The 16135-nt window shown below is 42.6% G+C and overlaps 1 protein-coding gene across 1 annotated transcript in view; it reads left to right on the top strand.

Annotated features, from left to right (window-relative positions):
• LOC119432773 (uncharacterized) overlaps positions 1–16135 on the top strand; it is a 105539-nt gene that overhangs the window by 17323 nt on the left and 72081 nt on the right. Inside the window, exons 3-6 of the mRNA XM_049658385.1 lie at positions 2067–2709; positions 9844–9962; positions 12350–13004; positions 15760–15816. Of these exons, the coding sequence (XP_049514342.1) occupies positions 2067–2709; positions 9844–9962; positions 12350–13004; positions 15760–15816 (1474 nt within the window). The remainder of the gene's footprint in view (positions 1–2066; positions 2710–9843; positions 9963–12349; positions 13005–15759; positions 15817–16135) is intronic.

Here is a 16135-nt window from a genome sequence, read left to right as displayed (position 1 = left end):
CCGGTCGCTATCGAAGGCGGAATCAAATTATTCCACAACAGAAAAGGAGTGCCTCGCCATCATCTGGGCTACATCAAGTTTCGCCCCTACCTCTATGGCAGGCCTTTATATACATAAAGCAAGTGAGCCATTGCTGCTTCTGAGCTATTTACAAGTACAGTTTGGTCATAACACTGCGATGACATTTTTTACGCAACTGCATGTGGCACCACCGAGCCTTGCGCTGACTAAGCATGGACAGTAAAGTCTAAATCATGCATATTGTGTCCCAGGAGTGACTTGCAGAAATTGAGTGCTGTACTCTGCTTGGAAGCGCCAAATGTGCATGGAACCATGGCATGCAACAAAACAGCATTCCCCGTGATGGTTACATCCGTTTTACTGAGCACTTAGAATAAGGTGGTGATGACCACAGTGTTATTGTGGCAAGGAGCCATGCTGATGAACTAGTTGTTTTTCTTATTTTTCCTTCTCGAAGACACTGTCTTGGTCTTTGTGTGTCCTGGCTTGTGCATTTTATTGCAATAGCAATTATATGGAAACTCCAAGCGGATTTCTGCCGTATGCATTGCCATTGCCGTGAGGTTCCGTATAAAGTCCAAGGGCGATAAAATTGTCGCCACGTGCTGTATGCTGTATGTGCGAGTGAAAGCAAGCGAGGGACGTGCGCTATCACGGAGAGCGAACGCACGGCGAAGAGCAAACGTGACTTCTTCCGTCACGGGAAAAGCCGTAGGGGGATGGAAGGGAGGAGAGGCGATGTTTACCTGTGGCACCAAATGCGTATCTTGCGACCGGGGCAAGGGGAACTGGCGCCTCAATCTCCCACGCGAAAGGAGGAAAGCGGGAAGGCAGTGCGGCAGGGAGGGGGTGCGGCTTCTACTCTGCCAGCAACTGCATACCTGTACTTTGCGCGACTCCGGGCTGTCGTGCACACCAGTATCTTGAAAGCGATCTCCACAGAGCTCTTATCCTTTGTATGCGCTGTGCTTTCACCGCTCAGTTTTCCGTTAAAGCGATAGACAGCACGAACCTTCGCTCGCTGCTGCTGCCGCGCTTGCTCACGTCAGCGTTTTGACAGTGGTTGTCTGCGGTCATCGAGTGTGATCTATTCATGTTTGCTTGTGTGTGCTGACACCATGCTTGTTAATTCAGTTAGTAAGCGAATGTGTCCAAGTTTATGCAGCCAATAAAACTACTATCCTTACTCCGTATAGCTCTCTATTAATTTGCTATCGCAATTGATGCTTCCCTTTTGGGCGAAACTGCGACTTTTTTTGGTTTATCTAGCAATAATATCTAAGTGGCTGAACAACTGAACTGGGAGCTTCAACAGAAATGGTGATTCTGCGGTGGCTCTGAAACAAAATTTTCAACTGAACCGCAGAACACGACTGGCGTGGCTGAATTATCTAAGTGAAAGTTTCTTCATCTAGGTGGCCAAATAGATACCAGTGCACACCTATCATCTGTCCCCATTCTCGAATATCTATAATGCAACTCTTTAGTCATAACAATCTGCTTGTGGAGTGCGCCGACTGAAATGGCAATCATGTTTAAGAATCACTTATCTATTGAGCACGCATTTGCATCCTACATACTTGAACTGTTTTGTACCGAACCAGTAATCATTTCTCTTTTTTCTTCTCTTCTGCTTTATGTTCAGGCTTGTTCAGGCTTGTTTATGTTCAGGCTTGTTCAGGTTCAGTTCCGGCTAGAATTCTGGTTGGAGTATACTTTTCTTTCTGGGTTTGGGGGGGGGGGGGGGGGGGGGTTCGACACCCTGGCTGTTAGTGGCTTTAAAGCTGTCACTGTGGATAAGTGAACCGTTTAAGTAGTTCATTTTTGGTCTAGCTTGACTTTGGTTTTATCCATGTTCTGTCTCAGTTCCAATGACGTAGGCTACCATAGCTGAAAGGCGAGTGTCCAGTTGTTAGGTAGCTGCTGCAGTTATGTCCTCTCTACGACTTCTTCCTATTGTTGTTAATAATGTCTCTTTAAGTCTCTACCAGAATGATTCAACGACCACTCAAGTAAGTTCATGGTTCTCTTTTTTGAATCTCCAGAATCTGTGAAGGCACTACAGAAGCTCCACTGAAAAATCCCAGAACGAGTGTCGACTGCTGCTACGAGTGTGGCGTGTGCAGGCAGCGCTTTTCGACCAAGAAGTCTGTAACAAATCATCTGATCGTGCACAAGGGTGAGAAGCCGTACGCCTGTGACGTCTGTGGGCTCAAGTTTTTTCAGAAGTTCCCTCTCCTTAAACACCAGCGCATCCACACGGGTGAGATGCCGTATGCGTGCCAGGTGTGCCCATCCAAGTTCTGCAGAAAGGAGTCTTTGGATCGACACCAGCAGCTACACGTGAGGGGAGTGGACATGTGCCACTGCCCTGAGTGCGGCAAATCCTTCATGCGGATGAAGACACTGCAGAGGCACCTGAAGTGGCACAAGATGGAGAAGCCATACCCATGCCACCTGTGTCCAGCCAGATTTACAAAGATACCTAATCGGGACAGTCACGTGCTAATACACATGGGTGAAAAGCCACACAAGTGTCCCGTGTGCGAGAAAGCCTATGCCTGGCGTCAAAGCCTCGAACTGCACGTGCGGCGGTTGCACAGTGGAGTTGAGACCACCACCGTGGCAAGTGCTGACAGCAGGTTGGACATTACGATGCCAAGTGGCTCTCCGACGACGCTGCCTCCTGTAAGTGAAGCACAATGTGGTATTGGCAATTTTTTATTCTTCACGCTGGGGTCCAAATTAAAGGGGAATTGTGGCCTCACATTTCAAAGGGGCATTATTCTAGTTATGTTTGCACAGGATAACTGAAAGTTTGAAAAATATGGTACAAGGGCTACGGAATGCGAGTTTCTTGTATCTTTTGCTTCAGGCCAATGCAGATGGCTGGCTAAATAAGCTATGAAAGAAACTTTCTTGACTTTTTTCAACAATAGTCATTAGTTTTGGTGAGTATCAGTGCCAGTCAAAAATGTTTCAGTTTTACTAATTTTCATTGCCCTGTGACAGGACAATGAAAATTACTCTAACTGAAACATTCGTATGACTGCCACCTGTTCTGTTAAACAAAAAAAAGCAATGCTGCATAATGATTTCCGATTCATTGAATTTCTGCCCAAACGAAATATGTTATTCTCTGTTAGCGTCTCACAGAACTTAACTCTTTCTCTACCATGGAAAAAGTGACTGCTTTTTGTAGCTTTCACTAATAGTTTTTTTTTTTTCTGAAGGGACTGCTACACTCAAAATGTTATGCAGTGCATGAAAGGAAAGCAAAATATTTGTGCTTTTCGGCATAGAACTTTGAGTTTATTTATTTTTTATTAACACGAAAGTGTTTTATGCCGGGGTCCACCAAGACTTCACTGACGTATTTCCGTCACGGAAATACGTCAGCTTACAATGTACACGAACATAATACAAAGAAAGAAACCAGAAGAAAAAGTTCCACAAACATGCAAAATTTGGAAATCGAACCCACGACCTCTCGGTCCGCGACGATAGATCGCCGAGCGTTTAACCCATTGCGCCACAAACGATTTTGCAGAGAGCTACACAGACGCGCCTTATATATCTAACACTCCTCCGTGTACCCGCGCTCTTGCTCGGGGCGGTGCCGCCGCCTACGAGCAGAAAAGAGAAGTACTGCATTATGACACTAACGCGCACCGACAGTGAACGCTTCGGTGGTCTCAGCACTACGACGCCTCGATGCCAGCATTCGAAGGGATGCTGGCATCAAGAAGCACTACCAACGCCACCTAGGTGGCGTTCACCGTACTCAGCACAGCGGAGCGTGGCCTCCGCAATTAGCTCTGAAAATGTTTCTGAAGTTGATCGTGGAGGCTGCAATTACGACGCGCTGTACGCGCTGATTTGACTCGGTGACGATTCAGTTACGTGCTTTGTCTTGCGCGTTGTATTAGTGTGTCAGTTACGTGCTTCGTCTTTCGCGTTGTGCTAGCGTGTGCAGCGTAGTGCAGCTTCCATATGCACGACGGTTGCTCATGGTCATCGACGTTGGTAGTCGTGATGGAGGAGACGTGCCACCAGGCGTCAGCGTGGGTGCATCAACGCCTAAGGGCGCTTTAGCCACAAAACACCAATAGACATTATATATCAATGTGCAATAAACATTACACTACTTCTGTGAAGACACGTTTCACTTTCGTGTTCTATACCGATTCCTATATAAGAGGGATCAACCACATTTTTTTTACAGAGTACCTTCATCGCCATAAACGCATTACGTAGGGGGGAACAAAACATAGCCAGTAAAACAGAAAAGCTTTTGCACAGATATACTCACAAACAGAAGCACGACTATAGCATTTCGAGAAAGACATACAAGTAAGGCGAAACAAACAGATTTTCAGGATATATTACACATAAAGGTGTTTTACAAGAGCGCTGTCACTGCATAAAATAGAACAGTTCATTATTTGACACATTTACTATATATCATTTGATAAACTGTTCCATTGTCTAATTGATTTGGGGAAAAAAAGAGTAGTAAAAAGTGTTTGTTCTGCAGTTATAGGCTGAGATGTTTTGTTGTTATCACAGCGAGTCGATATGTAATCTGGTTCCAGAAGATAGTTTTAACGATTGATACCTGTCTGAATGTTATATATTTGGTGCAAAAGTTTGAGCCTTAACTTCTGCTTACGCATATGTAGCAGATCCCTAAACTGGCCTTCATTTCGGAAACGCTAGAGTACGGGCTGTAGTTATTACAAACAAGCCTTACTGCTTGGTTCTGTAGTTTTTCCTGTCTATTAATCAGGTAATCTTGATAGGGATCCCATATTACACAGGCATAATCAAGTATTGTTCTGACATGTAAGAAGTATAAAGTTTCTTTAACTTCGCGCGTTGCCTGTTTGAAACCCCATATAACTGCAAATAAAATGTAACATCCTTCTAGCTTTTGCTATGACAGTGTCAACCTGTTTATGCCAAGTGAGTGATTCGGTGAAATAGACTCCTAGATACTTGTATTCTGGCTGTATGTTGATAATCGTGCCATTGATGTTATATCGGTGCTGAAATTTGGATAATTTTCTTGAAAAATTTATACTACTGCACATTTTTATATTTAAATTCATGTTCCATTTTTTACACCAGTTCGCTACCTTGTCTAATTCTGTTTGCAAAGTATCTATGTCATTTTCAGTAGTAATTTCTCTGTAAATCACACAGTCATCGGCAAATAGTTTTATGGTTGATGTAATTAGTTCGACAATGTCATTTATGTAGATTGAAAATAACAAGGGGCCCAGTACGCTTCCCTGAGGAACACCCGAAGAAACAGTTATTGGTGAAGATCCGGCGTTGTTTAGGATGACTGACTGGGTTCTTCCGTTTAGGTAGTTTCGTATCCAATTTTGAACGTTTTCGTTTACATTTAAAGGGACAGACAACCGCTCAGAACATGAATTGTGATAACCACGCGGATGGAAAGATCGTCTATCGTATTGGCTAGAACGGGCCCTGTTTTTCTCATTAAACGTGGATTTATATTTTTAACTCTTCACTAAAAGTCGTGAAAAATGACCTTTGGCGCCCCATGCGGCAAAAACATGAAATATTTAAGAGGTCTACCATGTGACCTTCTACCAGTGTATGCTGTTCCTGGTCTTTTTATTAATATTGAAATGCAGTAACATTTTTTCTATTATAAGTTTTTTCTAACTTACAATGTGCAGATAAGCCTTCCTTTGTAGTGAGTAGAAAAGTGGTGCTGCCTTCGCCTTCGTTTTCGATGACTTGGCTTGGCTCGTCTATCGACTGAATAACGACGACGGGGGCCAGCCAGCCATGACGTAGGCGTGTACTTGGGAAAAAAAACGCAGTGCAGCTATAAGAAAGGTCTGTACAGTAACACAAACTTATTGTACCAGTCTATTTAGCTTTAAAAGTCTCTCCAAATTGACAATATAGGTGGTTAACCACAGTTGCACTTCCTCCAGTGAAAGCAGGACGATGGGCGCCTTTCACAATTTGCGAGGCGGGCTATCAGCATTGCTATCACTTCTCAGCGTTGCTGGAGGAGGGACTCTTATTTTTTTAGAGGCTATTCAGATCGAAAAATTCTGCTTACAAAATATCCACGCACTTTTGGAAGTAACCGCTGCAGATGTAAACACTACCGAGGGTGAGCTTTTCGTTGCGCCATAAAAAACTGGGTCCATAAATATTGGTTGTCACTCCCTTTAATGCAGCAAGCTTTACATATAAGAGCTTATGGGACACAGTATCGAAAGCTTTTCGAAAATCAATAAAAACCGCGTCTACCTGACTATTGTTATCAATGGCTTTGGATAAGAAGTGCTGAAATTCTATTAGTTGTGTGTTGCAGGAATAACCTTTTCGAAATCCGTGCTGGGAAGGTGTAAAGAAACCGTTTGAGCCAAGGAATGCAGATAAGTTGCTATATAAAATGTGTTCGAATATTTTGCAACATATCGACGTTAGTGAAATCGGCCTATAGTTTTCTATTGCCCGATTTAAGAACTGGTGTCACGCTTGCCGTTTTCCAATCTTGGGGAATGAGGCCTGTTTCAAGGGAAAGTTTATAGATGATCGTTAAATACCAAGCAATGATGCTATGACACTCTTTAAGGACCACTGGGGATGGAATGGTCCAATTACATCAGGTCCAATTGCTTTTGTTTCATCTAAATGGTGTAATAAATAATCAATGCCACTAACAACAAATTCAATGTCTGGCATCATATCGCCCTGATTGGCGTTGTTCAAAAGCGAAGTCTCCCTAGCAGATACTTACGAAAACACGGATTGGAAGTACTGATTAAAGCATTCCGTGTTCTGATAGTCTGATGTCCTGGTTTGGCCGTCAATAGTTAAAGATGGCATGGATATGTCTTCTTTTCGGTTTTGTTTTACATACTTCCAAAACGATTTGTTTAATTTAATAAAGAAGGTATATTTCGCATATTTAATTGTTACATTCAATAGATTATTTATCTCTTGCAAGCATTTCTGATTTCCCAGACTGGTGTCGGCAGAAAACTTTTTATATGTTCGTCTCGCTTTCCTTATAAAAACTTATAAGTAATTCTTATAAGTATAAAACTTATAAAGTAAAAATACTAAAAAGTAAAACTATAAGTAAAAAGTAAACCTTATAAGTAAAAACTTATAGTAAAAACGAAAGTATTTCCACGTTAAACCAAGGTTTTTGTTTTTTTCGTTGCCGCAGATACCTGCATGGAACATGAATTTCGACTATTTGAAGTATTTTGTCACGAAATGCTGACCACAAAGTTAACGGACAGCGTGCGTTTGACAGATACTGGAAAGTAGGAAAGAAATTTTCAAGTTCGGTTCTAATAGTGGCATAGTCTCCTCTGTCGTAGCTGTACACTTTTCGTTGTGGAATTTGTGCCATCCGTACTCGCTGTATGTTAAGTTCTATGACAACTGCCCTGTGGTCACTAATACCTGGGAAAACAGCAACTTTTGATACTAAGCTCGGTTCATTGCAAAGTACTAAGTCTAAAATTGCATTTTCTTGCGTAGGTTCCAGTACGTACTGCTGCAATCCATTTAATTCGAGTAGTTCTTCGAACTCTGTGGAAATATGGGACCTATTACCAGCCAGTTGAAGTCCAGCAAATTGAAATCACCCCCTAGAAATATGCTAAGAGATAGCGTCTCAGACAGCAATCCGAATGAGTCGCTGCTGTCCGGGTGGGCGGTAGAATGTCCCGTACACTACATTGTTTCCTTTGGGTAATTTCACAAGGCACCAGACATACTCAGAATTGTCTTCAAATAAAATTTGTGTACTTGACAATGCATTTGATATCAAAATAAATACTCCCCCGCCATGTCCGTAAGACAGTAATACCAGGTGGAAAGATTTCTATATTAGGTATAGTTTTGTCTAACCATGATTCGGTGCCCATCACGATCCGACGTTTAACAGTGGCTACTAAAGACATGAAGCTATCAACTTTGTTCTTTATGCTGTGACAATTTACAAGCAATTATGTACAGGGAGTTACATGTTGTAACACAAAATTTAAATTGCCAGAGACAAGATTGTCAAAAAATCAAACAAATTGTTGAACAGAGCTTTTAAGTGCAGTAAGGACAACAGAATGGAGGCAAAAGCTACGATGTCGTTTTTGCCACAGAATTTGATTGATCATAGCTCTGCTAACACAAACCACATTGAAAAACTATTCGTTGGAAATATTTGTGAGAAGATGGCCTTTAAAGCCAGACACATTCTATACCTTTCATAAAAGGTGTTAAAGGGGCCCTAAACTGTAACTTGAAGAGAGATTGACTGTTCAGTGTCATGTCTCGGAATTAATCACATGACTGCCAGTCATGATGCAATTGACTTGTTAAGCCCTGATGGCACTGGCCAAATTTTGATGATGCTGAAATAGAACAATGCTTATGCTTAGGTGCATGAACGCATAAAGGTGCTTTTTAATGATACCAGAGGTGGTAAAAAATATATATATACAGAGCCTTTCAGTACAGTGTCCAGCCAAGTGTTGTTTTGGATCATCCAAATCCTGCATTGCGTCGAGTATTCTTACATGTTTAGCACCTTGCCAGAATACCTATGTATGATGGCGAACACTGTATTTTTATCCCTTGAGAAACATGAAGCTGGCACCCATTGATTTAATTAACTCTAGGTGCCTTAGTAGCATATTTCCAAGTTCAGTGTCAAGAAAATTTTCATCTCTTAAGATCTACTGTTGCCACAGAACATAATTAGTTGTCATTCTTCCTTCATTTCTTGTCTTAGACACACTGTGCTTGCTGCTTTCCTCGTAGGAATATCAGTAGGTGCTTTCACTTGCGTATGGCTCTTGGCTGGAAATTACCACGCAGACTTCATTTTGGACAAATAAATATATGAAGGAAACAAAAATATTGTTATGCAAAACTGCACTTTTGAGCAGCCCACAAACTGACAAAGACAAGAGAAAGAGGACAGGACAAACATTGGTCTAACGACTGAAATTTTCTTTTGGAAGCAATAGTCTATTTAATCATTGAAAGTGAAAGGATGTGGGTCACGTCTATGACACTCGCCACATAATCATGAGCATTAAACAAAAGCGATCTTGTCGTTCAAAAAAGAAACTGAAGGTTGACTAACACACATGTCACGCTGCTTTATAATGACCGAGGTATTGGCTAGAGAAAGCATGCAGCTTCAATCACAGCAGTGGCTAACAAGATGCGAAGACACAGCTTCTTTTAAGGAATTAACATGCTCACATAACCGAACATTGACACACCTGGCCGGTCTGCCTAATGTGCATGCTGCTACCACGCATCACAGTAATCCTGTGAACTGCTCCAGAGGAACATTTGGTGTACTTGCTTAAATGTTTTACAGAACAACTGTTGTTACTCTGTCTTATGCCAATCATTGATCTTTTATTGATTGCAGCACGTATACCACCAAGTTTTCTATCCCCGGAAAAATGTCAATGCCATGATGCTTAGCAACTTTCTTTAATCTGTGCAAAATAGAATGCACAAAAGGTATCGTGGCAGCTTTTCTGCATACATTTGGATGTGCAGCAGGCTGACTGACTAGGGAAGCCTTTCAATTTCTTGACCAAACACTTTAGAGGCAATGACAAGAGGAGAAGCGATCAATCCGTTTGCAAAAACTTTCTTTTGTGGCATGAAAACAAAATTTTGAAAGTGCTGAGTGCAGACACGATGATGCAAGCCCTTATTTTCTATCCTTCTACGGCATACATTGTGGTCACACTGTTTTACAAAAAAAGAAGTGTGGATGCTGTTTTATAGGGCCATTTAGGCATGGAAAAGAAAGAACCATCTGAGCACGCAACCCTGGAGCCAAGGATCATCGTGGTAACCCCACGGAAACGCAGAACTGACACATCCATCATGGATAGTGCACCAGGGTGAGCACCGTTGAGTTTACACAAACATAATTGAAGGGAATCGCTATATAAAGTATTCTTATTGCTTCCAGTAAGGGATATTACCCGCTGTGGTGCTCGCTATGGCATTCTGTAGCTGAACACAAGGTCTCAGGTTGATTCACGACTTTAGGGTCACATTCAGAAAGAGGCACATTGCAATAAAGTTCGTGTTATTAGGTTTAGGTAGTAGACATATGGAGGTGTTCCCGGCACTATATTGTCTTCAAGTGTGAGCTCTAAAGTATTATCTATAAATGCATCAAAATTACACAACCTCATTTGAAGCCACTTGACTTTTAGCGACTCTTCACTGCAAGAAAGGCAAGGTGGTAGGATGATGGTCCGTGCATATTTTTATGAGTTGTCATGATTAAAAAGTAACTAATTCTTTTATGCAGCCAATAATGCCCCATTTCTGCATGAAAAATTCAGTCACAGGCTTGAAGCACATGTACAATTTCATTATTGACCGCATGCATTACAAGCAAAGAAAAAAGAATTTTCTTTTTTTTTTTCTATATTGCTGCTGGTACGCGGCACGTCGAACGTTCTGTGAAACATGGTCCTGTGAAACCTTCAGCAAAGTGATCGTCTGTATACGAAGGATGTTGAAAGTTAAATGAAGGCATGTTCAGCAGGCAGGGGGATCTACTCACCTGAAGCTCAAGCTTAGTCTTGGCCAGCCCTTGACAGAACCAGCAAAAACTAATTGCGTCCACAAATGTGGACACAGCACTTGAAAGGCATATGTGGCTTAGCATTCCACACATTGTGGTTGCCGCATGCCTGCTCAACAACCGTGGTTTGGTTCGTGTTTGAGGAAGCAGTGGAGAACCACGCACACACACTAAGAGAACCTTTATTGCATTTACAACTAATAATTCGAGTTGGCCACTAGCTGTAATTAATATTACCGAGGCACTCCTCAAAGAGAATGGGTAGGTAAGGAGGGCCAGCCGGCTTACCATCCTATCTGGGGTACTGGCGGCCACGTTGTCTGGCACGTAAAAACATTGCTAATCATATGCAGGAAAAGGGTAAAATGGCGGTGGAGGAGAAAGGGTGATTAGTGTTGAGTATGAAGACAGGGACTGGAACTTGGGCTTATTCTATAATTTTACAAATGTTGTGTGAAGTTTTATGAAAAATAAATTCTGCTTGCTAAAAAGTTTTAAAGGTCTTATTAGATGGGGCGGCACACTATTATAAAATAATGCATGCAATAAGGAAATTCTTATGGTACCTACGCCGCCTTCTTGTGGCAGTGCAAGGCACCATTTAGTACCAGAAAGGTATTCGCTTTGAACAGGTTTATTGAGGCAGATCTTGAAGCATGCCAAATTGGAAACAGGAAAGTCACTGAAAAGACAGCGTGATCTGAAAACAATGTGTTGCTTGCAGGTTCTGTGCTATTCCAAGTTCGCTGGTGCCTGTAGGCTGTGTGTAAAGGTAGATTAGCATTAGTAAAGTGCATGTGTATCCCACAAAACTTATGTGCTCAAGTCCAACATTATAAACCTTCTCTCCCCCCCAGTCGTTGTGTGTGCAGGATTTTTACAAGTTTTACAGTACACAGGTTTTCAGCCATACCTCTCAGTGCTGCTGAAAAATTATCTTGCTGCTTTGGAAATCAAGTAATGTGCACCTGGCTCTACAGTTGTTTTAGACTTTTTCGAGGGCCCCTGTAGAGTTACCCCCAGTCCTGCTTGGTTCTCTCTTGCCTGAGTCTTTCTTTCTGCTGGATCTTTAATGTATTAGCTAGTGCCTCTGTGCATTAATGACAGTAATGCCGTTCATAGCTTTTTCTGTCCTCTTTTTGACAACTCGTGCAACACACTTCCAACGTCTTGCCATACGTTCTTGCCATACATTCTCTGCACATTGCCACGTTTAGTAATGCTGTGGCACAACAGTTTTGGAGCTGTCATTCTGGATCACTAAATCATTAATCTAGTATAGTTCTAGTGGCACCATTGTCTTTCATCTACACTTCTACGCACTTCTGTGCCGTGCTGGAGCTCCTCAAGCCGCATGCCCTTGTGAATAAATCGGTGGCTTCTCTTTGCTGGCCTGACGGGTCACCTACTCGTCTGTTTAGCCCACGACACACCCTTGAGCTATAGGATCTCCTTTCGGTCCCTATACTTCTGATCTAGCCCTACCTTGCCTTTCTCCATCTGTTGGCTCAGTTGCAATGGCATACCGCAACTGAAAGGCAAATGTCCAGTCTTCTACATAGCTGCTGCATTCAGGTTCTTTCTGTAGCTTTGTCCTTTTGTTTATTTTTATAGTGTCTGAGTCTATAACTTGGTTGTGCAACAACCATTCAAGCAAGTTGATGTTTCTCTTTATTTTTGAATGTGCAGAATATCTGATGGCACTGTCGGAGCCCCAGGGAAGGAACCAGGCAGGAGTGTCGGCACGTGTCACGAATGTAGCGTGTGTGGGCGGAGCTTTACGACCAAGCAATCTCTGAAACATCACCTAGTCTTGCACACCGGCGAGAAGAAGTACACCTGCCCCATTTGTGGCCTGAAGTTCGCGCTGAAGATCGGTGTTACTAGGCACCTGCGTGTCCACACAAGCGAGATGCAGTATGCGTGCCCATTGTGCCCGTCCAAATTCTGCAGGAGGACATCGCTGGAGAGGCACAAGCAGCTGCACGCAAGTGGAGTGAACCTGTGCCACTGCCCCGAGTGTGGCAAGGCGTTCAAGCAGGCGAAGGCCCTGCAGCAGCACCTGAACTGGCACAAGATTGTGAACCGCCAAAATATTGAGAAGCCATACAGGTGCCACCTGTGCCCGGCCGCCTTCGTAGGAAACAGTGCTCTGGCCAGGCATGCCCTAGTGCACACAAGTGAAAGGCCACATATCTGTCCTGTGTGTCAGACGCACTTTGCCTTGAAGAGTAACCTCACAGAGCACATGCGCCAGATACACGGTGAAGATGAGACTGCCGTGGCAAATGCTGATAGCAGGGAGATCGCAATGCCAAGTAGCCCTCCGACCACATTGCCTCCTGTAAGTGAAGTTCAGTGTGGAATGCATGAGTTTGCCTTATGATTCTTCATATTATAAGCTTATTTGAAGGGGAATTACGACCTCACATTTCAGTTTGGCCTTATCCAAGTCGTTTACACAGCCATACCATGGGAGTTTGAAATATCTGGTACAAAGTTAACAGCCTGCAAGTTTTCATTGACAGATCCTATGCATATCTGTGTATTGGTTATAATCGAAGCTTTCTTTGAAGTTTACTGAAATGTCGTCGCTTCTATTTCGCTTCTCTGTACTTCAACACCCCTTGTTCAGTGCACTCTCATGTCCCATTTTGATGATGATGAAGAACTTTCAAAACATAGCATGTACCCTCAAGGGGGGATGAGCCAAGAATTGGGTGATTGTACTCAGTTAATAGCTTCAGAAAAATTTACTTGAAAATGTAAAACTGCAAATAATAGAGTACTGCATAACTGAGAAGTAAGCCCATATGAATGGGGGATTCTATTTAAAAATTTTAAAAAGATATCCATTGAGCAATTTAGAATAGAAAGAACTTCTAAAAAATGCATTAGAAATAGTAGGAAGGCAAGAATTAGCATGTCATATGTTTTGTAACTTGAATGAAATCACACGCGGCATCAAACATGTCCCCTTCACTAAAACCCAGTGCCAAAGCCCTAAATTCAAGCCAAGTTTACTAAGTGGAGCTTAAAAAAGTTGTTTTCTTTGTACATATTATGAATTGGCGACAGATTAAAAAATAATTATCAATTTTGTTCACTTATTTCTCCACATTCTGCCGTATCTGTTGCCAACCGACTTCTTGCCTCCTGTCCTGATTGACTAATCGGGCATCTACCCTGCGGCCTATACCCACATGTCGAGCAGCACATATTTATTTGCACACACCCAGTGCCCCAGGTTGTTGTATGCATGGCAAGACAGCAAGAAGCACTGGCAAATGGGGCAGAGAAGCAAAGAAGGCTTTGCTTTATGAAAAGGTTCCTCACCAGGCCCCATTGCAAATGTTGGTTATACACTGGAAGTTTTAAAATGCCGTCTGAGGAGCATTTTACTCAAATAGTTTTTTTTCAAATCGGTGCTTTATTGGCGGAGATGGAAGAAATTAACTGGGGGGTCATGCTGAGAAACCGCCAGGAAGCAAGCAACATGGTCAGTAGAGACTCTCTCTCCGTCTGCCTCTAATATCGTCCACAAGCGGTGTTCCTTCCCTGCCTTCTCACATAGTGGATCCAAAGGACCTTATCATGTTCATGTGTTGACTGTTTTTGCAGCACGCAGCCCTGTAGTATTACTTTGCAACATGATTGCCACCATGTGAAGTCTCCGATTGATGGCTGCACTTGTCTGTTTAAAATGGCCAAACTTGGTGAGGGGCCCTTTAGGCTGAGCGATGAGTGCGCCAAGGTTTCTGTGGTTTAGAGTTTAGGCTTTTTTTAAGCAAAATTTTCTTTGCCTCTTTTTTCGACTTTTTTCCTGCTGCTGGGTGCTGTCTGGCTGAATAGCTCACGCTGAATTCGTGGGTCATAGTGAAAGTGATGGTGTCATCCCACGGTCGTCATTATACTAATGTCATGCCTGCTGGCTGCTAGCTAGTGTAGCACGATTGGCTGGTACCTGATACAGCATTAACAGCTACCAGATATACTGGAAATCAAGGTGACCCACAAGGCTGGTGATACATGTAAGGAGGACATGACCTCTAACACCTACATGCTGTCATCTTCATTTTATCTTCATGCCATTGCAATCATTCCTTTGTTGTCATGTCATCGTCAGCCTTTTTCTATCTTCACTCTGTCACTGTCACTATGTTGTCATATCGCTGTCATTATCATTGCATTGTCAACACAGTCGCCATCATAGCAAAGGGGGTCGTTTCACTGCCGTAATTTCGGCGGCGTGATTCCACTGTTATCAAATTGTAACCATGCTGTGTCGTCATTGTGTATTTCATTGCTGTAATTTCGGTGTCGTGATTCCACTGTCATCAAAGTGTAACCATACTGTCGTCATTGTGTTATTGTCATTCCAGCATCGTCTCACCATTATTGGCATGCCATCTGCATACCATCAGCATCATTCCGATGTTGGCACCACGGTGTCATGCTGTTGTCACCATGTCATTTTTCTTTGTGCAAGTAATATTCGCCTCTTAGCGTAGTTCAGCTCATGAACTAGAATTGTGCTATCTGCCACAAGCAACCTTTAAAAATTTGTTGAAAGTGTTTGCTGAAACACCCTGTATATGACCCATTTCAGCGGTGGCAATACATACTGGTATGTTGCTACATGCTTCAGTGCTAATTGCGTCAACAGTCATACTGAGATGTTCTGTGCGATAGTTTTTTGTCTATGTGCTTCAAAGATTACACATTGGTTCCGGCACAGCTGCATAGTGGGTAAAGATAACAACATAAAGCAACACAGCTTTTGACTATTAAGTCTTAACTGGTTCACACCAGTACATGCATTTGGACAAAGTATGGAGAATTTTTTCTAAGCGGACGCGCATGTGTGCTTGGGAGTATGTGGTTTAACTGCGAGTCGGCCTAGTTGGAACAGATTCATTTTCTTAAATTTTTGTGCGCAAACAAACAGGGACGAAGAAAAAGGAGACACAAGCGAAAGCGCTCGTCCTTGTGTCTCCTTTTTCTTCGTCCCTGTTTGTTTGCGCACAAAAATTTAAGAAAATGAGCATGTGGTTTGTTCTCAACTCTGCCCCCAAAAAATTAACAAAATTTTTTTGCAGGCCATGAGTAATGACATCAAGGCGGAACCGAGTAGCCCTAGGACCATGCTGCCTCCTGTAAGTGAAGAGCAATTTTTCATTTTGATTTCTCACTCGAAACTAAATTAAAGGGCAATAGCAACCTACGGCAACCTACGCTTTTAGTTTAGCATTATTCAAGATATACTCACATTGCACAACATGGAAGTCTGAAGAATCTGTTAGAAAGGTAACGTGAGCTTCAGACCAATCACAAAACTGGTGCTAATTAAGCTGAGCAAAGAGCGTGCTAGTGACACTTTGGCTTGAAGTTTACATTATTTGTTTGTCTGTGGTGCTTCCAGGAAAACATGTTAGTTCTGGTGCTGCTGCATAGCGCTAAAAGATAACAGCATAA

This window comes from Dermacentor silvarum, chromosome 11, assembly GCF_013339745.2.
Source record: "Dermacentor silvarum isolate Dsil-2018 chromosome 11, BIME_Dsil_1.4, whole genome shotgun sequence".
In the NCBI taxonomy this organism is placed as follows: domain Eukaryota; kingdom Metazoa; phylum Arthropoda; class Arachnida; order Ixodida; family Ixodidae; genus Dermacentor; species Dermacentor silvarum.
Note: the sequence above shows the minus strand (reverse complement) of the source record. Positions and strands in the feature narration are given on the sequence as shown.